This window comes from Amphiura filiformis, chromosome 2, assembly GCF_039555335.1.
Source record: "Amphiura filiformis chromosome 2, Afil_fr2py, whole genome shotgun sequence".
Taxonomy (NCBI): Eukaryota; Metazoa; Echinodermata; class Ophiuroidea; order Amphilepidida; family Amphiuridae; genus Amphiura; species Amphiura filiformis.
In genome coordinates this window covers 67,185,804-67,210,139 of record NC_092629.1, presented here as the reverse complement: position 1 = coordinate 67,210,139, position 24,336 = coordinate 67,185,804, and the positions used below count along the sequence as shown (strand labels likewise).

Genomic DNA, 24,336 nt, shown 5'->3' with positions numbered 1-24,336 from the left:
CTAGTCTCTATAAATTCATGCCTGGTTAAACTCATCTGCGCCTGCCATTTATTAATTTTCCATGACGTGAAAACAGCAGAAAAGTATGTATTTTCATTTTCTGAATATGAGTCTAAATATGAAAGTACAAAGTCTGAAAGTGAGTTTCTTCGTATTTGAAAGTTTAGCTCCAGAAGAGTCAGATTATGAAAAGATCTTGATGCAGTATGTTTGTGTTTCTCAAACATATATGTAGCTTCTTTATGTTGTCCATTGGATACTATGCTTTGGATAACTGGTATTAAATTTTGCTCATTTGTATAAAAATCGTGAGACGCTAGAAAAGTTCTCCACGATTCTTGCCACCCAAATTTAGCCGATTTTCGTTCATTTCCACTAAATACCGCAGCGTGTCTTACATGTCCGCTATGTTGATGACTTATGTAGCTTGTGACATAGTTTAGGTAATAACCATCCTGCATATGTTCGTATAATAAGGTGTCAAGATCCGTACTTGTAGCACCAATTTCCACTATGAATTCGTCATCGGGTTGACTTTGTTCTGCGATTAAAGTAAAATAGGTCTTTCCATTGATTGCATAACCATCAATCCAAGTTGGGTGGTATCCTTGTCTGGATAGAGCTTTTGTTACTATAAAGAAATGACGCTCTGGGATTTTCGGATGAGCTAAAACCCGATTTTTCGAATTTGGGAAGACAAAATCTCCACAGTCATCAACCATATGATCAACATCTGGCCAACTGGAGACAGAAGATGCCATCTTGCTGAAAATATCACGAAGGTTGTGACGATTATTATCGCTCATGATCATAACCCAGCTCCAACTGTCAGAAGTATGCGAATTTGGTTTCCCACGCTTCGGGTTCTGCTGATTTCGATGGAAGAGAACAATTTCGTTATCATGAGAATCACCAACTTGCCACCAGGTTCCATCATTACCAACATGAACACCAAGACCGTGCCAGGTTTCCGTATGCTCAAATACAGGCGGGTCTGGGTGCTTCATCATTAACCCTAAAGTAGATCTATTTATAACCATTCCTGAAGTGACGCCTGTAGCAAATCGCATCAAATCGTAAACATTTGCGAACCATCCCAAAGTCGAATCCAAAAGATCGTATTGTAATTTCACATTCTGTAAATCATCCACAAGTGGTATAAAACCTTCGGGTAGCGTAATCTTCGGAAACTGCAGACTTACTTCATCATGCGGCGATGCATGTGGTCCAATTCGTGTATGCCACATTCCCAGCGGTGTCAAAATTTCATCAGTCACAAATTTTCGGTACGGACTCCCACTGATTGTTTCAATGACACGACCGAGTATGCAATATCCTAAATTTGAATATTCATATTTAACGCCAGGTGCATGATCAAGTGGTTGGCTCAACATGTAGGTGATGATATTCAATGGGGTTAACGCACTTTCCAATCGGAGCTCTTGGGAAATATTGACAACACTGATTCCTTGCGCAAGATAGATTGAATTCATCATGGGGTCGTATAATCCTTGCTTATGCTGACCCCATCCAGAAGTATGATGTAACAAGTGTTGTATTGTAATACTATACACGCCTGGGTTAGGTTCTGTAGGAGTCGGTGATAAATGACGTAAAATTCCTTGCGGTCCAAAAACTGGATCGGACAACTGGATCTGTCCGTGTTCAACAAGTTTCAAAATTGCAACAGCAGTGATGGTTTTTGAAATGCTTGAGATTGGTTGTAAAGTGGTCGGTTTCATGGCAACACCGGTTTGCGTTTTGCCGTATCCTTGTGCGTAGACTAACTTGTCTTCTCGGGCTACACCAATGGTGGCGCCATCATAGTGGTTGTCTTTGAGGAAGTTTAACATCAGTGTATCAAGATCATTTGTTTCTTCATAGGTCGGTGAGGTTGTGCGCAACGATTCTGTGAAAAGACAAATGTGAGAACAGACAATTAACATTAATTTTAAGATTTCAACATTTTACTGAAAAAAGAACACTATTATATTAGATAATTGCAAGTTGATGGTGTGATAATAGCAGCGTACAAGTTGGGCTTTGAAGTAACCTTTTTTAAAATCTTTAAAACATTGAGGAGTAATTATAAAGGTATTCTAATTATGGAAAGTTATATTAAATGCATTTCTGTAAGTGAACATTATAATTTGGAATTGCATTATAATCAGGAATGGAAGTCCACTTTTGACAAAAAGCCTGAATAAGCCTTGAAAAACAGCATGAAAATGACCTGAATGGCCCCAAAACACAGTTCTGAAAATGAAAGAAATTGCGTAAATCTGCATGGACAACAAAAAAGCCTGAAATCAGGCAAAAGCCTGAAAACTTACATCCCTGTATAATACAATGTTCTTCATATTCTTCCCAAACTTACTCTTAAAGTTAATTTTCAGTATTTTGTGTTGTTCATTTCTTTTGTCACTTTTTGGATTAAGTTAAGGGGTGTGGTATGAACGTTTGGACAGTATTTATTGTGGGACATTGGAGCACATCAGACATATCGAATTGCATTTTGAATACGAAGAATGTCCTTCTGATATCAAATAATTTGGATTTTTTGAAATTTGCAATGTAATACACATTTTATGGCAAATGATTAAAAATTGATAGTTTTGATATATAACAGTCCTCGAAGTAAATTTTATAAATCTGATGATATATTCTTAAAGTGTATGTAGCTGGGAGGAAAAGCCAACAATCAATTGAAAATTTTGACCTTTCACATTAAAGATATGGATTTTTTTCCCAAAACACCAGAAATAATTAGGTCTTTTTGGGAAAAAATCCATATCTTCAATATGAAAGGTCAAAATTTTCAATTGATCGTCGGCTTTTCCTCCCAGCTACATACACTTTTAAGAATATATCATTAGATTTATAAAATTTACTTCGAGGACTGTTATATATCAAAATTTGTCATAAAATTTGTATTATATCGTGAATTTCAAAAATGAAAATTATTTGATATCAGAAAGACATGCTTCAGTATTCAGAATGCAATTCGATCGCCTGAGGTGCTCTCATGTCCCACAAAAAATACTGTCGAAACGCCATAAACGCTCATTCCAGATCCCTTAATAAATGCATGATAGAAGCTAAAAATATGCAATTTGTGTTATCATGGTTATGACCTTGTGAAGACACAGATCATCAATAGTAATCCTATAGAAAGGACACAATACTACATTTCCTTTTATTTTGTAGGAACCTTCATGCATCACTTCAGCATGTAATACCCTAATAAATCTTGATGTAAAGCAATCAAAAGCTTGCTTAATAATCATAAAGCTGGTATTGTTGCAGCAAATCCTTAAAACATAAGTTGAAATACTGCATGACAACAAAATGTAATGCTGTAATTGAGAAAGAATGGTATGGTAGCGTACATGTTGGAGCCATCAGGCCCGTAGTCAGGGGGTGCGGTGGGGCGATGTAACCCCCCTTAAAAGTCTGCTCTGTCTGTAAAAAATAGCAAAATTGGGCCAAAAAAAATCTACACCCAAATCATGAACTTTCTGTGAATTTGTTACTGAAAAATAGGATCTCAAAATCAATTGCAGAGGAGATAAAGGTCTACTTTCGTCCAAAATAAAGATTACTCTTGAAAAGGTCTTGGAAAATCCGCACCCCTACGAAAAAATTCTGGCTGCTGACTTGGCCATCATCTTCGTAATATCTAGACTTCTTTGCATTCCCTTTTAGATAAACAATTCATTCCATGCATAAGAGCCTAGAGGGATGATAAATTAAAATGGTCTATATTGATACTTGATACTGGGATCACTTTCCTGTGAGTTTTGAACCAATTTTATACATGAAAATACATTGAAAATGGGTGTTAAACAGAAGGTGTTAATTTATCGGTATAGAATAATGTTCTGTACCAGACTAGGGCTTGAATTTGACACTTGCCCATTGTACTTGTTTAACAAACTGTATGATCATGCACTCAACAAAAATATTTACAACTTATACTGAAGTTCAAATGCTACTTGTTAAATCACAATCATGCTTTCATACTGGCAATGGCCTCTGTGCTCAGCCTGCATTTAGTCCTAACACTAAATTGTATTGCATTCAGTTGAAAATGTTAAATCTTTGTCAATGCAATATTTACTTTTCTGGTGTTGAATGGATCACAATTTGGGCGCAAGAGTGATTGAATTTAGCATTTTATTAAGGATCACAACATTGGTGGAAAGAATTGGGAAAGTCATAATGCAGGGTGAGATTTTGCCCCTCCGCCCCAAAATTAAATTTCCCTCATGCCCCCTCTCCAAATATGGTGCTGCCATCAAATGATGATTATATTGATAAACTTACATTTGCTCTCTCTGAATTATAATATTGTGCAGGGGTGATATCTTAACTTGCTTTGTAGTTTGTATTGAAATTTCAATGAAGATTTGAGCAAATTCACATCTGCTGTGGTAGCAAATCAATTGAACAAGTTGAACCATAGGTATTTGATTGGTTGAACTTAGGTTTCTTTTTGTCACACACAAAGGCAGAAGTGATCTTTGTATACATATCGGTGTCTTTGTCTACAAACTTGTTGGTGTTTATGCTGTTGGTGGTGTTTTGTTGTTGTTATTGTTGTTGTTTTGTTGTTGTGGTCACTGAGATTGTTATTACTATTATTGTTAAGTAAGATTTAAGCTTACTAATATTATTGTTCATCAAGTTTTACGGTAGTTTTGACACATTTGAATCTAAGCTAAGGTTGGCCTTTGAAATCTAACACATCGAGGGTGTGCGTGCAGTGCAAGAAGGGCCTATCTGCAATAGCTGCCAGGTGTCATATGCATACGATATAGAATGCAGAAATGGTCAAATTGTGTATAGGGCAGCTTTTGCAGATAGGCCTTTCTTGCACTAAACCCTCAACATATCATTCACAATCCTATCCTAACCAAACTTGTAAATGGGCTATTCCAATTGAGAGGTACACCCCTAAGGCTGCGTTCACATAGAAGTATACGGTATACGGTATTCGCTATACGAAATACGCTCATTCGATCAGGCTGAGTTCATATAGGAGTATACTATGTGAACTCAGCCTGGTCAAATGAGCGTATTTCGTATATAGCTAACAGCGAGTATACATTTGTAGGTCAGTTTACCAATTTTCTTCGTCTAATCAAATGCTTGTAACTTTACTTCTTGAGGTCACATTGCATTGAATGAGGTGTCATAATGTGCAGAATTAGATAGTGCATCTATTTAAAAAAAAAAGAATTTACCCACATATGGTTTAGTTTTAAAATTAGGACGGTATACGCTGCACTAAAATCGAGCACGCACGATTCCCACTATACATGCTATACTATACTATACGCAGGTATACGGCCTTTTCGAATAATGCCTTATGTGACCCGGTACTATGAAATTACATTGCCCGATTTAAGCTATACGGGTGCACCTGCAAAACGTGCACCGTATACCCGAATAGTATACTTCTATCTGATCGTAGCCTTATGTGACCCGGTACTATGGAATTGCATTGCTCGATTTAAGCTATACGCGTGCACCTGCAAAACGTGCACCGTATACCCGAATAGTATACTTCTATGTGAACGCAGCCTAATGGAAGACATGACATTGATCTTCAACACAGGGAGTAAAGATTTCAAATGGATTCACCCATTCAAGTAAACCACATCTTAAACTCACACTCCCTGTGTGGACGATTAAGATAATTATATCCATAGGGGTGTATGAATTTCAACTGGATTAGCCCGTTCTTGCCAGTTCTCACCTTCCTCAGTAATCTCAGTTACTGTAAAAATATAGTGAATTCGTTTATATTGTAGAACAGGTTTAAGCTTCATATTTTCTTGTTCATTTAATTTTATGGTGACTGCACAAGTAATTGTAAGAATAACAGTATTAACACCTTACACAAAATATTCCTTTTGGAATTTAACCTCTACTTTTTGTAGGGTTTCAGCACTGGATTAAATCACCTATTTATTGCTTTATCAGCATATTTGCTGAACAATATTGTAAAATGGGTGTTCCACATATACCCCCATTAAATAAAAACATATTGTGGGTTCTCCAAGTCTTTTGTTCATAAAGTTAATATAAGCACATTAAAAAAATTGTACACACAAGTTAGAGGGTCCTACAAGCGTAATAAGATTCCATTGGCCCTCATTTCTAAGGGCCTTTGACCACAACCCCTAGGCTAGCCATGGTTGAACCAGGGGCTATTTTTGCAACTTCAGCAATTCTTGCCTGGAAATTGTTATAAGAATTTATAGCAATTTATCCCGTAATTTACTCGCAAGAAATGCTGGGCTTAGCCAGGCAGTACATTTGTAGGGATTGTGTGTAGTGTCATATCACAGCAGTGTATAGTTTGATCAGCTCGTAATCCTTATAACATCGCAGATTAATATCAATATATTTTATTTAGAGAATTGTTGCTAGAAGTATAGGTCCTACACAAATTATTGACGGCACCAGGAATTTTTTCGGGGGCATGGGGAGGCAAAGTGAATTTCAGGGAGTGCAAAATTGCAGCAAAAGGGATTGTAACTTTGGGATTTTTCCTCGGGGGCAAGAAAAATATTGTGGCAAATGCCCCCCCCCTTTCCCCCGTAGTGCTGCCACTGATTATTAATTGAAGTATATACTTTGTGTACTTTCTTTAACACACAAAATATAGACCAGACAAATAAACTACACCAGGCACAAAAAGAAACTTGTCAGTTATATTCATCATTGCTGTTCAATAACTTGATAATTTTGGATTATTCTGAAATATACATTTTGTTAATTGGACTTTTCTTTCTCATTTGACAAAATTATAATTTAGTCAATCATTTGACACCCTGTTCGTGAACATTGAGCTAGAATTGACCAAGATACGCGCCTCCAAACTCTCAAACCCCAAAATGAAAAGTTGCAATTTTAACGATTTAATTGTGCCTGTTACACCACAGATATGTGTGCTTTATTGATTGGCTCGTGGTGCTTGTGTGCAATACAACGATGCTTCCCATTGAAAATCGTTGAAAATGCAACTTTTGATTTTGGGGTTTGAGGCTTTGGAGGCGATATCTTGGTCAATTCTTGTTCGCTTTTCACGAGCAGGGTGTCAAATGAGAAAGCTAAATCAAATTAACAAAATGTATATTTCAGAATAATCCAAAATTATCAAGTTATTGAACAGCAAGGATGAATATAACTAACGAGTTTCTTTTTGTGCCTGGTGTATATCACTCTTAAAGCGGGTCTAGTGGTAGTTATAAAAGCCTAATAATTCCTGCCGATTAGAGCTGATCAAAGTAGGCAGCTTGTTTTTAAACAGCAAAGACGAAAATGGATCACAAAATGTTAGGTTTTATAAAGGTTGTGAAAACATTGTTAAAAGGATTTACAAGCAATTAACAGGGACTACAACAATATTTAAAATATTGCCAAACTGTTATTGTAAACTATATTTTGGTGAACAATTTTGCAAAATATTTTGTCAACATTTCAGTAACATGGTCATGCATGGTAAAAAGCTTTGCATCAAGTTTTCCCTGAAATGTTTTCTGACTGTTATTAAAACATTTTTACCCTTTATATTTAAATCAACATTAAAACATTTTCTGGAAAATGTTTTGTGTTTGCTGGGTAACCATTGACTATGTGGACTAAGTCACTCTAAATCTTACCCTTCCCAGAATCCTTTGCAATGTAGTGCATCACTTCATTACATCATATGACACTAGTACGGGTTCCCTTTGTTTTCATATTTAGAATAGACTGGCTAAACATTGGTCAATTCAATAGATAAGAAATAAACATATACTCTTCAAGATCTGGATGTGCTTTGTTATAAGGCCGAGTAAAAAAAAATACATGTTTCTCGTCCGTGCCCTCCTCCTTTTTTGAAGATTTTTCACATTTCTTTTTATTTTGTAAACTTTCAGTTAGAACTTTTTAAAAAAGATGTTTCAGAAGTTTAAACTTACTTTACAGCTTTGTAAATGCATAATACATCATTTAAAGCCTTAATGTACGATCTTTTTAAATTTTTAGATTTTTCTTTTTTTCTTCTAAAATGATAATATGCAATCATTATGAAAGTTCCCAATACATTTGGACGCTTGAAAAACATTGGGAATTTGCAAAGAAACAACATCATAAACTTCACCTCTATCACTCGAACATCTCGCACTATTTGGATTAGGACAGCGAGTGCGGCCTCAGAGTTAGTCTCCTACGCGGTCAGTTTGGTTACGCTCCCTCCACATGTGGACCAACAGAAAATCGTCCCGTTTTACTACAAATAGGACGAATTTGACAGTTTGCTCATAGATTTAAGTTAGAACATGTGTAAGTATTACAAATATGCCAAAAAATCGGTTTTGAAAAAAAATAAAGGTAAATTCTGAAAAAGATCGTACATTATGACTTTAAGAAGAGTTTTGTGATCACTAGAGGGGCATACCTCTCAAAACAATAAAATAAAAAGGGCCTCCTCCTTTTTCTCAAATATCAATCTGTATGTCGAATACCCAAAATATGGTGCCAAATACAGGTATTTAGCGTCGTTTTTGGATAAAAAATAGAAAATAAAGAGCCCCTCATCCTGCTAATTTTTAAATACCCGGACGAGAAACATATTTTTATTTTTACTTGGCCTAAAGCGAGGTCAATTTCTTCAGTGTACTGACAAAAAATTGAAATGGAAGAAATGCATTGTGGGAAGTGTAAGATATCTTCTCTGCTCTAGCCTCTTGGTTCTAAAGATGATATCCATGTAATTCACAATAAATGATTAACAACATTTTCTTAATACCAGCTTAATAATATTATACCATAAGACATTTCTCTCAGATGATACATTTTGAATAGCTAGCTCTTCTTTTATATAAATATTATTTCTAGGGATAAAAATTGGAACAATATGGGATGAGGAGGTTTAGCACCAATGGTGTGGAAAAATCTGAGACGAATGAGATTTAATCATGCATCATTAGAGTTTGATTATGGATATGTTATACAACACATACTTCTGCAATCTGTACAAGATACTTGTGAAATAAAAATCTGATTTAGGTCCTATATCCAGGGGACACTCAGAAATGACAGCGTACACGGTGCTCGTACACGGTGCCTGATCAAATGTTTTCAAAACGCTCCCTAAACAACTTTCCCTCTGTGAACAAAAACCCCTACATGTAAAGCAAGTTATTTCTGCACACTTTCAGCCCGCCTGCTTTGACTCCTTAATTTTCTAAATAAGGGGACCAAAAATACCCTGTGAATCAATTTTAAAAACTACTCTTTTTTTCATAAAAATCAGTGTTTTTTTACCAACATGTTTTTAAGCCAATTTTCACTGTTTTTTGCTGATAAGGGAATGTGCCCTGCTTGCCAGAGTCAAGATTCATCAACTCAAATTTCTCGGCCATATACTGCCTCTTGAAGACGACGAGTCTGTGAAAGAATATGCCCTTTATATTCCACCACATGGGAAGAGGAAACCGGGACAGCCGTGCACACTGTACTTACAGTATGTCCAGTACCTCCTGGGAGATACTGAAGGGATGCTGCAGCCAAACAAAATTGTTTCGCTTGCCCAAGATCGCAATAGTTGGAGAAAGTTTGTAGTTGCCTGCTCCGCAGCCAACTGACGATGATGATGATGGGAATGTGCAATCAAATTGGAAAAATTGTCAAGTTGAAAATTTTGCACTTGTTTTGAACTAGTTTTCTTTTACTTTAATTTCAACCACTTTCGCCAGTCAAACAGAGGTGTACTTGAACTTTGTTAGAAAATACATTTTGGAATTACAAAGCATATGATTATGGTTTCATTTACAGGGTGTGTATAATGGTTAATCCAACTTGTTTAAAAACTTGAACAAAAAAGAACAATACTTTGATATTTTACAGTGTTACTACACCATTTTCAACTGAATAGGAAACAAGAAAATCAGAACAAAAACTCTAATATAAATTTCAGGTTAAACCGCCTTGAAGCCATTGGATCTATTATACCAGTAATAGTATTAAAAATGCCAAAGTTTGGCCATTGTTTTCAAAACATGTGTGACACCATTTTTACAAATTTTTACCACCTTTGCAAAATGTCCAAAGGCTATCCTAAGACCCGTTGAAGCTGATCAAACCAATTATGATGGTACGATGTAGAACAAAATTACAAAAGGTGCTTCCGGGGTGTGCGGCAAACACAGCAAATAATTGTGATTTTTGCAAAAAGTTCTGCCCATTATGTACTAGGGCAAACGGTCAAATTTAAAATGTTAACAGGTACAATGTACACAAATTGAATAAAAGAGCTTTCTTATTATTTTACAGATTTTCAAAAATGTAGGAATTTGACTGTTTTACCTATACTGTTATATTGCAAAGGTTTTAAGGTGGGATATGTATTATGCGGCATTTTTTGGAAAAAAGTTTTGAACAGAGAGTAGAGATTTCTGAGAAAAGTATATTAATCAATATGCCTTTTGTTTGAAGCAAAATTTATAGGACACAGGTTTCATGATAATATATTAAAATAGTTTAGGCCTATTATTTTTTACATATTGGCAAAATTGTTGGCAAATTTATGAACACTTTCAAGTCATATTAGCTCATTAGCTGCATTGATTATTGATAACGCAAAGAAAATTAAAAAGTGTGTCTGTGTATAATGAAAACCGTATTTCTGTATTCAAATCTGTTAAAAAAATACTTATAATATTTTCAAAATGCCTGATATTCCACCTTAAACTTAGATATTTCCCCACCCACAACACCACCCATGACTTATAAATATCTCATACCCATCGTCAAAGTCCAATGTTTTCTATATAACAATCATAGGTCGAAAGTTAACCTTAAGTTATGGAGTATGAGTTAACAACACAATTAGTCCGGGCAATTAGTCAGTCAAGTGTCATTTTATGAGTACATGTAGGATCAACAAATGGCTATTTCAAAAATGAGATTTTTCACCTTAGATTTATTATTAAGTTCAGTTACTAATTTCTAGGGTCACTTGTTGATAAATATCCAATGGCCACACTTAAACTTTGCTTAGGCCATTCAGGACATGGGTCAACTTCAAGTGGTCAAGTATATAAAGAGAGAATACAACCCATATCAAAGTCCAAATACCTCAAAGTTATGCCATGTAAGTGTCTGTTAACAACTGTTAAATCTAAATTAAACACTTAAGGGCGTAAACCACCAAATAACTTCTCCATTGAAAAGCACGTAAAAATCAACTTTTTCAAACGGCGTTTTCTACCAGGCGTGACAATATTTGTCACTTTTTTACGTCATCCCTGTATTAATTAAGGACTGAAATTTTATTTAAGCTTCAATTTTGGGGAACTTTATAGAATCAGTTTTTTTATTAAAAAATGTTGAAAAGCGCCGCCGCTATTTCAACACCAAAACTAGCATTAAAACTTGTTCCGTTAGCAGTAATTCGGACAGGGCCTACTTTTCTTGTGAAATCGATTTGTATAATTTCATATCTATTTTAGTCATTAATAGGCTAGCATCTTTCATTTAAATCAGAACATGTCAACCTCACGAAGAACATGGTCCCTAAGGACACCACGTTGTCTCCAGTAGCCATATACGTTTAACCGGAACTCATCACCATTGCACCTTTCGCGCAGTGATTTAGTGTAATACGCCCTTAAGGGGACTTATTTGCCAAAATAAAATATATAAAACAGCTTTTGAAAATAAAAATTAATGAACAAGAAAAAGTAGAGGAATAGTCATACAAAACGTTTTACATTTTCATAATCTTATACCATTTAGTGCAGTTGGGGACCAGAGGGTTGGGGACTCATCCTGCCAAATGGGAATTTGAAAAATGGGGTTACCATGTTTACCTGAATGGGCAACTCCATTTGAAATCTACACTCCCTGTATGGGAGATTAAGGTCATATCTTCCATAGGGACATGGATTTCAACTAGAATATCCCATCTCACTTCTTTTAGCTATTATCTGGCATATTCTGTATGGCAACATTCAGAAAATTATAAAAGACATGTTATTACAAAAAGAAAATCATATTTTCAACTTTTTTTCAACAACAATAAACAACATATAAAAAAAGATGATATTTGAAGCAGTCAGTCTTACCTTTGAATGACTATTTAGGTGCCACATTTGTTGTTTTTACTCAGAAATAATCTCAGGAAGATGTGGCCATTATGGTTTTCTGGTGATTGACAAACAGTCATGGTTCAAAAATACCTCCACAAAAATGTGGTTCAGGTTCAGGGCATTGTCATAGCACACAGCAAATACTATTGTAAGACTTTGTAGAAAGAGCCCAAGACTTTTGAGACTTGGTTAACTTGGTATATTGATGGACCAATTCTTTGATTATCTGTGGAGGCACGTACCTCACCCAAGCAAACTCAAAAATGTGTTGTATAAACCTATAAACATTTTAATAACATTAATATTTTGTAATTTTTATCTTAGAATGTTTTGCAGCAAGTTTTCAAACAAATTTTGAATGTTGTTAAAATGTTTTCTACCTTTTCGCCAGCCCATCGGGCTGGTACCTGTTTCTGGGATGGGGTCAGTTTGCTCAAGAGATTAATTTTTATTGGTATTGGAATGACTTTTTGTTAAAACTTTTTGTGGTTGAATTTTTTAAAAAATATTTTAATTCGATGTGTAAGGAAAAGTAAGTATGTTTTGCTGTTTCAACGAATGAAAACGAGTGAGTATTACCAAAGTTATGTTTGAATTAATATGACTTTAAAAGTTTTAGGTATAGGCCTAAAATGTAACAATAATAGTTAATATACAGCATCATATGGTCAGCAGAAGAAAAGTATGTCATTTCAGTGTCTTTGACCCGGGGTCCTTGACCACTGAACAGCTTGATATCATGTTGATAACAGATCTAAGAATCAAAATCTTCATCATATGGACCATATTGATGTCAAAGTAATTATCTATCATATCCTGTGTCGTTTTATGGATAAAAATGACTCAAAATGCTATTGATGAAATAGTTGCTATCATGAACATCAGTTTTGCCTTTTCAACGGGAAAAATCCGATGCAAAATAAAGTTTTTAGGGCCTAGCTATAATATGGGCATAATTTATGCATGTAGGCCTATAGTATTGAACAATGTACCCATTTATATCTTGGTGTAGATACCCATTTGACATGCACTTATATATAAATAAATTGTCTTACTTTATTAATTTAATAACTTCTATGTTATAAATAAAATGACACATAACGTAAGTGAAGCTACTTTCTATCTTTTTTATTTGATTCATAAACTTACAGTCAAGACACACAAGAGTGAAGATTGCAGTGAGTAATCAGTCCTTTATAAATGTTCTTGCCACCATCTATCATATAGTAAACTATACATTGCGAATTAGTATCAAATTATTTTAAAATAAAAAATGTACATGTAAGGTGAGTTTATATTATGTTATATGGCGAATTTAAGGAGTATTTCGTGATCCTAGCATCCTCTTTTTATGACATTTTTCAGTAGATATCCACAAAAAAGCTTATTCTAAAAAATTTCAGTTGATTCCGATTTTGCCTTTTACGAGTTATGCATGGTTATGTGTACACAATGTGTTGCAATTTTGTTCTGGTATACCAGAACGAAATTCAAATTTCACCGATTACTTTGCTAACAATTAATCTGCAAGAAATATTTTGTACATAAACATTATGTAGCCAGAGGTTTCCAGTGATATAAAAATCTCAACTTTTTTGAGAAAAGTTAGGGGATGATGCTGTGGATCACGAAATGCCCTTTTAACTAAAACCTGCAGTCAGTGCAGTGTAGTATTTGTGACGTGGTATATCGAAAGCAGACACTTTTGGGCAGGATCGTAAATGGAGAAATAGCCAAAAATCTACCCGGGTGATTTTTTCACGATTTGGGTTTATGATGTTATTAATGTTTAAAATATTGTCTGATCGTTTCAGACCGGAATATAACTGGCATGTTGTATTTTTAAGACATTTTTCAAGGTAATTCCTACTTCTATTATTAATATTAAAGGCCCATTCAGTGATTTGCTCATCCGGACGATCGTAAAAATCATCAAAATTTTGGTACCGTACCTTTGTTATTACATAGATGTGCTAAGTCTGCGAATGGTTCAGCCAAAAGCCGTGTAGGCCTATTTAAGACAAAATAAGACATTTTACATTTAATCTGTATTTTTAGATACTGACAGTATCTAAAATTAGCTACTAAGTATTTGAATGGCGGGGCTTGAACTTCGTCAGTACTGCTGTTTTCTTCATTTTTTGCCAAATTTGGCATTTCAAAAATACCAAATGACAATTTGAATGACTTAGGCCTATCCTTCTCTTTTAAGCAATTTATAAACAATTTTAATTTTTTACTCTTGCACTGGGATCACTGAATGGGTCTTTAAGAAATATGGTGTATCATGTCAAAAACAGACATCTTTTGGACAGCTTATAAATTTGGACGCTTTCACATAAAGAGCTATTTTGCTCCACAACGCCGTTTTCCCCAATAAAATCGGACATTCCTAAGCGAAGAAATTGAGTTCGTAAGTTATGGTATTAAAAAATTGGAAATTGAAATATCGTGGGTAAAAAGCTGAAAAGACAAATAAAACCAGAACAGAACAATTTAGAGAACAATAATGAATTAATAATAATGAACAATAATGAATTAAAGAGTTGACAGGAGATTAGGAGTTAATGTTTTCTGCAGTTTCAGTGTACATCTTCTCACCGTTGATGGTTTGGTGGACTGTCATGTAACATGGATGTAGTAAGCCGTGATCCTAAAAATGCCTTTCACATTGACCAAAACTAATTACAAGACCTCTTCTACATTGAGGCTGGCTTTCCCTTTTAGAGGGCATTTTTATTGGCTCTTAGCGTAGCTAGGTGAGCCTTACTCATTGCACTCAGTGAGGAATAAATTTTTGCTACATATTTTGGCCACTTGTGTTCTTGCTTTTTATGCTAAGGTTTCTTTTGTTTATGATATTTGGCTTTGAATTTACGTTCCAAGGTTTGCTTAGTTATTTAGCAATCGATTGCACTCCTTTAGAAGTGGATTTGGGGTGGGGAAAGTACTTATTTTGAAGTGAGAAAAGTCAAAAGTCGTCTTGAGAAACAAGTCATTTCTATCGTTTTGCTTGGTTCCCTGTATGCGCTAGAGATTATTTTGGTCTGAGTAATTTAAGTTGTGAGATCATGGCGGGAATTGCCGGATTGCACTATTTTTCTTTGGGAAAGTGACCTTTTATCATGAATTTTTGCGGTGATCTCACATGGATAGAAACGTGATTGGATGATTCCTTTGTCCAGATTGTTTATTGAGTTCTCAGGAGTTTTGTTACCATGGGACAACACTTCAAAATATTTAGAGACCAGCGGCGTAGTAATTTAGTTAAATTAACGCTAAATAACCAGGGTTGCCAAAAACATTCAGCCCGAATCGCAGGTCAAATAATCGAAAAGTCGCCCAATTTTTTTTCTTTGCCCTTTGTATTCTATAGGGCAGGAAATTGTCCCGGGGAAAATCTTCAAAAGTCGCCTAATTGGGTTACCAAATCGCGGGTTTGACAACCCTGAAAACAACGTCTCGGCAGCGAAGGTCACATGGCTATTCATTATCATTGTTTGTCTGGCACGCTTTCTACAGTGTGGGTTGGGAATTCTGAAAATCTGTAAAAAGGTGGGAAATAAATTTTGCGGAATAAAGGGTGGGTTTCTAAAAAGCGTGGGAGCAATATATAAAGCGTGTGTGTAACGCTACCAATTAAAAAAAATATAATAAAGTAATTTGATGATCTGTTGAAAAACATTCATATTTTCTTTATAAATCTGGAAAGAAAATGTCAAAAATTAATTTGCTGATGTTTTCAATTCGTACGACGTCACCCGTAGTAGAATCGACGCGCCGTGAGTTTTATGAATGAATACAATTTTCAGTCTCTACACCAGCCGCTTTGGCCCGCTCGCTCACACTAGAAGTGGAGCGATCTGAACCACAGCGGCTGTGTAGAGAGTAGAGATCAGGATCTCAGCCCTTTGCCAAATGCCCATGTGTTTATGATAAAAATCTAAAGTCGGATCTTTTCGAAAGATGATTGCAGTGATGCAGTTTTGCCAATATTATGTCGCAAATGTTTCAGATGAATAAGAAAATCATGAGTGTTTGATAGATGGGGATAAATTCTGCATCAATTCGGATTCTGAAATGGATTGATGGCGCAGATAGTGATAAAATAGACCCGGAAGTGACTGTATGAAATGGCGGTAGCGCCGATGTTCAGTCTTCCGAATTTGATAAAGTAATGCTGTAAACAATCTAAAGTCGTATCTTTTCGAAAGATGATTGCAGTGATGCAGTTTTGCCAATATTATGTCGCAAATGTTTCAGATGAATAAGAAAATCATGAGTGTTTCATAGATGAGGATAAATTCTGCATCAATTCGGATTCTGAAATGGATTGATGGCGCAGAAAGTGACTGTAGGGGAGAGCGGGGAGTGTTCGCCCTAGGGGTAGGTTCGCCCACCCCTTGTTTCTCAGCACTACGGCTATCGGGGAATTTGGTGATGGCAAAATTAGGTGACAAAGGTCATTATAAACTTCTTATATTAGCTACGTGATATATAGGGACGTGGTCATCGAACTGCAGCCAAAACAAAAAATTTACACCAAAACGTAACTTTTTCTTGCATTAATAATGTTGTATTATCATTGATACATAAATACAGATGGTTTTAATGGAAATCTGTATTGGGAACATATGGGATTTGTCAAAGATTAAATGCAGTTATAAACTCCTTATTCGATTTGTATTTTGCATACCCTTAAGAAAATACACAAATGTGCACAAGGGGCACGTTCGCCCTTTGAGGATGGGGCATGTTAAGCCCTATATCTTCCCAGGCGGACTTACCCCCAAACTGGAGGGCGGACCTGCCCCATCCGCGTATTATGCAAAATATTGATAATTATACCATTAAACAAGGTAAAACAACTGAAAAGCATGTTTTCTTAAAGTTATGTGGTATCAGTATTGCTCATACCACCGGAGTATTTCCTAATCCGTAATCTCCCCGAAGTTGTAAACATGATACGTTTAAACTCACTTTGGACCCCTACATTTTACCCTGACTCGATCCCTGCAACAACTTTAGTGACTCCCCAGAAGAGAATGAATGCCCTATATACCCTTGCTAAATGTTTGCATTGAATATGTTATTGTTATGCAATGTTTAAACCTTTTTGGGGATTAGGGTGAACTTACCCCACCATATGGGCTAACCTGCCCCAATATGGGGCAAGTTCGCCACTTTGCAAAACTTTTTTGTTTGCTCTATCCTGTTGCTATTGTAAGCCCTATAGTTCTGGGATTGTGGCCGTATATAGCTAAGACATAGGGCTTTCACATGGGTTAATCAGGTCATCCCTAACCTTAAAATTGACATCGCTAGGCTGGTCAGAAAAAAATAGGGCGAACACTCCCCGCTCTCCCCTATGACACGGCGGTAGCGCCGATGTTCAGTCTTCCGAATTTGATAAAGTAATGCTGTATAAAGCTTTGGTCACTCACAAACACTGCATAAGTATGGGGGTTCAATTTTTGATCAAAAGGGTGTCTGTCTAAAAAGTGCGGGGGAATATAAATGGTGGGGTTTGACCCCTGACAAACGTTCGAAATTTGTAGTTGCTACAACTGATCATCATACTATTTTATTCACTAGAATCTGTTTGTCTGTGTCTGCCTCTTTTCTCAGACTAGTGTAGTAATAAATGGTGAGGGTTTGACCCCTGACAAACGTTCGAAATTTGTAGTTGCTACAACTGATCATCATACTATTTTATTCACTAGAATCTGTTTGTCTGTGTCTGCCTCTTTTCTCAGACTAGTGTAGTAGTAGCTCGTTCACGTAGTGATTCCGTTGTCCCACTGGCCTACTAAAGCTAAACGTAGATTGCATGGCGATCGGAGTGTTATCGTCAGAGCACCTCAGACTAGCATAGTAGGGAAGCATGTTCCTCAAACTTGGTGGGTGGATGCATCTTTAGTACAACAAGTCACACGTACATTATTTTCTCAATTCGAATTTTATCCTTTCTGGGTATGACTGATTTTGTTACCGTAAAATTTGTGTCAATTCCCGATATCACATATTAGTACCGCACACCGTCGACGTCCTATACGATAAATATAAATTTAATACTCCGTTGGTGAGCGACGGGCGAGTGGTAGTGAGCGACAGGCGAGTGGTATTTCACTGAACGCAAGAAAAGGAGTTCTATCTGATTGGCTAGAAATCGATCGCTTAGGTCGCTCAGTAGTCAACTACAAACTCATGCATTCAATTCGATTGAAATCGATTATTCTATTATTGACGAAGATAAAGAGCGTGATAGTGTGTCAATAATGTACATTGTATTGCACCTGGTTTTACCAGCATTCCTTTATAAAATAATTTTCTCAAAGAGTTAAATATTATCAAAATTTTTTACTCAGGATTTCAAATTTTTTACCCGCAAATTGCAGTTAAACATATCCACAGCAAAATACCGGTCCTCACTAATTAGTACATTTAATTTCCAGTTAGTAAATTTAAACGAAACCTGTGATTTACGTGACAACAAATAAAATTTTCTTACAATAGAAATATCATATGGGATACTGATATGGTAGGCATAACCGCCACAACGTGGAGCTGCTACTGCGTAGCTGACTTTTTTGTTCCGTGGAGCCAAATTGACCAATCATGTTAGAGTTTTCATTACTCGGAGGTAAAACTGACCAATCAAGTACGACTTACTCATTACGTGAAGCGAATTTAGTCATTAAGAATTTGCCAGGCGAGCTTCACGTAGTTGCAAGATATCCTCGGTCACGATAGTTATGATTCAAAAAGTAATTTATGAAAAGTACGAACCGACTTATTATTAAGATGGACATGCACTCACAAGAAACTCATACAGTATTGTACACAACTATATAGCTAGGCAGGGTGGTGGTAAACCATGCACACAATTCTGCGATCTGCAGTGTATCGCCGGGAGCTGATTTGTACATCTTATGCGGCGTGGCCTCGGAATTCGACCTTCAGCAAACCAGTTCGGATTTACTTTATATACTAGTAGTAGGCCATACATACTGTAGTTACGGTACTGCCCGTTTTCCTATACACAATACTCAGTGCGCTCACCATTGACGCGTGACCTAGTGTATGTTAGAAGTATTATGCCATTGCCTATATGACGTCACTGTGTAAAAATAACCAGTCAATATTTAAAGTATTCTCTGAAATTCTAGAAAATATAGTTTTGTAACATTTCCTAAATTTTTAGCTAATTTAGGTGTTTGGAAATATTGGTACTTTTGTGTTTTAGGAAGGATATGTAAACGACAGATAACACCAAAAAATATGAACAAATTATTTCTAAACCGTGTTAAGTCTGCAAACCATTATGCTTCTCATTTTCAAGAACGCTGGTTAACAATAAGCAGACTATTGTCTCATTTCGTAAACAAAAGCCCAGACAGTATTGTTACCTTGCGTTAAGCTTTATAATCATTCACCCAACTGAAACTATAATACCAGCTCATTGTTCATTGCACAGGTAAAACAGACACAAGTGCAGTGTGTATTTAACCAGAGAAGATCTGATGTAACATAGTTGAGCTGGTTTCATTGAGTGTTATCTTGGTTTAATAGCTTTTAATGGGGTTTAAGTCCTTCAAAGGTCGTGGTGAATTCTACTGTAGACATGACTGCATCATGATTATTTTAAAGTCAACAACATTCAACAATATGATCACCGTGATAGTATGACAGTATCAGTACCGTGGGTGTCAGTGATCCTGGCCTGACACAGTAGACAAACAAACAAACACGCCACACACATGGCACATGCATGCAAGGTAACATTGACTATACACTAATCAAACAATGGTATTGATCCTGTACAACTGTTGGTGGTTTATTTACATTCGATTCATTTAAAATCCACATAGTAAACATTAATTTTGGCAAGAGTTTTCTCTCTCTGGAACGATGATGCATCAACTGGCTCCGCGTAATGAAAAGATCTAACATGATTGGTCAATTTAGCTCCGCGAAGCGAAAAGTAAGCTACGCGTAGCAGCTCCACGTTGTGGCGGTTACGGCCAGCCATATAGGCCCTACTGATCATGCGAAAATCGTAAAACATAGAATAGAAACAGTGTGGCCGGCTCTCAAAATCTCAAATTGTATGCATAGCCTGAGTCGCACGGCCTATCTCGAACAAAATCACCATGCGTAGTTGTTGAAAAAGCGTGAGGATTTATCGTACTACCACGGCAATTTTTAACACGAAGATATAGGGATGATGACGGTGTGTACCGTACACTATAAATGTACCACATTTTGTAGGCTCCAATTGCTGATTACATAAATGAGAACAACTGGTAACCAGCGGCACTGTACAGTACCGGCCTGTTATTCAATTGCATTGTGTGTGGGTTACGTGTATTTATGTGTAAAATGCCTTCTGATGCGGTGATCCACCCAAAATCCCTGTACTAGGTGCATCTTGACCCCAGCATAAGTTTGTATTGGTTAGTGGGTCAAGGTCACCTGAGGTCATCCAGGGGTCATCTGAGGTCAAATTTGCAAAAACTGTTGTAGGGGCATGAAACTTGGTGGGTACAGTCAAGATTTGGAGTCAAATTTTAGGAAGGTCATCCGGGGTCACCCAGGGGTCATCTGAGGTCAAATTACTAAAAACTCGTATGAGCATGAAACTTGGTGGGTACAGTCAACATTTAAAGTCAAATTTTGGGAAGGTACTAAAAATTGTCGTATGGGCATGAAACTTGGTGGGTACAGTCAACCTTTGGAGTCAAATTTTGGGAAGGTCATTTTGAGGTCATCCAGGGTCACCTAGAGGTCATCTGAGGTCAAATTACTAAAAACTGTCGATGGGCATGAAACTTGGTGGGTACAGTCAACATTTGGAGTCAAATTTTGGGAAGGTCATTTTGGGGTCATCTGAGGTCAAATTACTTAAAACTGTCGTATGGACATGAAACTTGGTGGGTACAGTCAACATTTGGAATCAAATTTTGGGAAGGTCATTTTAGGTCACCCAGGGGTCATCTGAGGTCAGATTACTAAAAACTGTTGTATGGACATGAAACTGGATACAGTCAACATTTGGAACCAAATTTTGTGGGGTTGCATGTTCCTCGAACTTGGTGGGTGCATCTTGACCCCAGGCAGACCAGGTTTGTATTGGTTAGTGGGTCAAGGTCACCTGAGGTCATCCAGGGTCATCTGAGGTCAAATTAGCAAAAACTGTCATATGGGCATGAAACTTGGTGGGTACAGTCAACATCTGGAGCCAAATTTTGGAAGGTCATTTCAGGGTCAACCGGTGTCACCCAGGGGTCATCTGAGGTAAAATTGCTAAAAATGTTGTATGGGCATTGCTGGGTACGGCCAACATTTGGAGCCTAATTTTGTGGGGTCGCACAGAACAAGTTTGTATTGGTTAGTGGGTCACGGTCACCAGAGGTCATCCAGGGGTCATCTGAAGGCAAATTAGCAAAAACTGTCGTATGGGCATGAAACTTGGTGGGTACAGTCAACATTTAGAACCAAATTTTTGGAAGGTCATTTTGGGGTCATGCAGGGGTCATCTGAGGTCAAATTAGTAAAAACTGTCGTATGTGCATGAAACTTGGTGGGTACAGTCAACATTTGGAGCCAAATTTTTGGAAAGGCATTTTGGGCTCATCCGGGGTCACCCAGGGGTCATCTGAGGTCAAATAAATTCAAACTGTTGTATGGGCATGAAACAAGGTCGGAACAGTCAACATTTGGAGCCAAATTTTTTGTTGGAAAGGCATTCTGGAGTTATCCAGGGTCACCCAGGGGTCATCTTGGAAGGTCATTTCGGGGTCATCTGAGGTCACCATTTAGAGCCAAATTTTTGGGAGGTCATTTCGGGTCGTCTGAGGTCAATTTAGATGAATTCTAATAGTTGTCAAGGCTTCCTATAGTTGTTGAAAGCTTCAAATACTAAAAAAGGGATTTTAAAATTTTGCAGAACAAATTATTCTTGCTGGTTCAGTAGTAATTTCCACAATAATGAAATTTTCAGATTTTGCAACTCTAATGCGGCAAAAAATAATAATGCGGAGGAGGAAGATTGACCCGCATCGAAGTTTCAAGGACCGTATTGAATATCTGTCGGGATTTTTTTCAAACTGGAGGTTTAAAAATTGATCGACCTACCCAACCTTTCCATAAAACTACCAACTTGTTGCGCATTCGACTCCAAGAACAATTGCTTTCCCACAAAAAAGCGTAGAGCCACAGCGCCATTAGTGCTCTTGTTTATAACCTGACCAGGGCCTCGATTTCGTCTTGGTTTGCGAGAATCAACATTCATCATTGTCGCTGTACTTATACTGTATTCAATGAGAGAAGATGATTCTTGTTACAACTGAATCTTACAAGAATCATTATGACAGTCAATTCTGTAATTATGAAAATCGATTCTGTGATTCTCATCACAATCAAGGCCCTGCTGACATTAAAAACATTTTTGGAAAACGGTTTGTGTTTACTGCATGGGTTATTTATAGTTCTGCAATATTGATTGTTAAAATACTGATATAATTACCATTATATACCTCATCTAAAGATTCCCGCCATCTGATTGGTTAAAAGACCGGGCATAGTTTTGACTATGCCCGCAAAAGTAACTATTCCCCGGGCATAGTTCTACGTGTGCGTTGTTCCCAGCGTAAAATGATATTACGCACGCGTTAATATTTTCGCGCGCTATAATTACGCGGAAATCGCAGATTGTAAACTGCCGTTCGCATTGAAACTATTAATTTCTCTTCCCAAAATCGATGCTTTTAACCAAACAGATGACAAGAATCTTAAGATTTGGTATATAAAACAAATATTGACTGTTTTTTATTCGGGGCATAGTTAAAATTATAGGCCCTCGGTGATCTTAAAACCATGACTATGCCCGGCTACGCCTCGGGGCATAGTCATGGTTTTGAGATCACCTAGGGCCTATAATTTTAACCATGCCCCTCATAGCAGTCAATATTTGTATACTATAATAGCTATTGAATGTTCATACAAAATAAGAATGATAATATTACAATTAAGTTATGACAATTACTGAGACTATGAAATAAGCACTGTAGATAATTAAATAAATGTAATATTTAAAGTTAATTTATTTATTGCAATTGACTAGGAATCACATTGTTTATTATCAATCCATCCACAACATGTGAAATGTATTCACTTAATTTCTTTTAGGAAACAACAACTTTGTAGGGCCTATATTTTCAGTTTTGTTATGAAGACCTATATAAATGAAGGTACTGCATGCATAGTGGATAAAATTAGACTGAACTATTTTTAGCTGAAAGCTAAACACCAGCATGTATCATGTGTATTATTTGTCCTGTATCAATGACAAAGTCAAGGAAGTTATGAAAGAGTCCTAAAGGAAATTATTCTGATTAAAGCTACGATAACATCCTTGGTAACATCACACAGTCAATTAAGGTTTAACTTTACCTTGGACTTTAGTTAGGTTTGGCACCCTGAAATGTCCTGGATTTTGGCCAGACAGACTGGACTTCAATGTAGGGTCAGTTGCATTATGGGTCAGTTGTCAGGGGAGGGGGGAGGGAACATGTTGAACCATTACTGTCTATTGGTTGAACAAAGAAAGTTCGGTTATTCCTTCATGTAATTTTACATGAAATTAGGGTTAAGGTTAGGGTTAGTTTAGGGTTAGGACTAGGGTTAGGATTAGCCTACACAAAATAATTACATGAAGGATCGACCAACTTTACTACCTAAATCCTAGAAGTAAATCATTAAAATATCAAGCAGAATGCCACTTCTGTTTTGGCTTCCCCATCCCTTTTGTAATGGTGTGACTTGTACAGTCATTCCATGGAGAGGGGAGGGGAGGGGGTACAGAGCCTGATGGAGGGGCACCTGTATCTTTTTGGCAAGTTTCAATGAGATTTTTCACAATGTTCACTTTGATTGGGGGGAGCATATGCCCCCTTTATGTCTCTGGTTTATAGATCTAGCTCCCAATAATTGCCAATAACCAGAAAAATCTAAAGCCATTGGGATGGGAGACTAAATTTACTCTGTGATTAACTTTTTCTTATTTCTCACAAACTTTTGATTGCTTACCGAGAGGAAGCTTTCATCCAGAATTCTCTTGGACGTCTTCAGCCCCAATAACTGGCATGTGAATAAATTTACTATACTTTTGGAAAAAGTTACTGGTACC

At 36.7% G+C, this 24,336-nt stretch overlaps 2 protein-coding genes across 2 annotated transcripts in view; one reads left to right on the top strand and one right to left on the bottom strand.

The window, feature by feature from the left end:
• LOC140136621 (uncharacterized) overlaps positions 1–24,336 on the top strand; it is a 157,339-nt gene that overhangs the window by 47,839 nt on the left and 85,164 nt on the right. The gene's annotated exons all lie outside the window — the stretch shown is intronic.
• The window catches only part of LOC140146545 (uncharacterized), a 49,609-nt gene that overhangs the window by 539 nt on the left and 24,734 nt on the right, over positions 1–24,336 (bottom strand). The window contains 1 exon segment of the mRNA XM_072168421.1: positions 2–1,909. Coding sequence (XP_072024522.1) covers positions 2–1,909 — 1,908 coding nt within the window.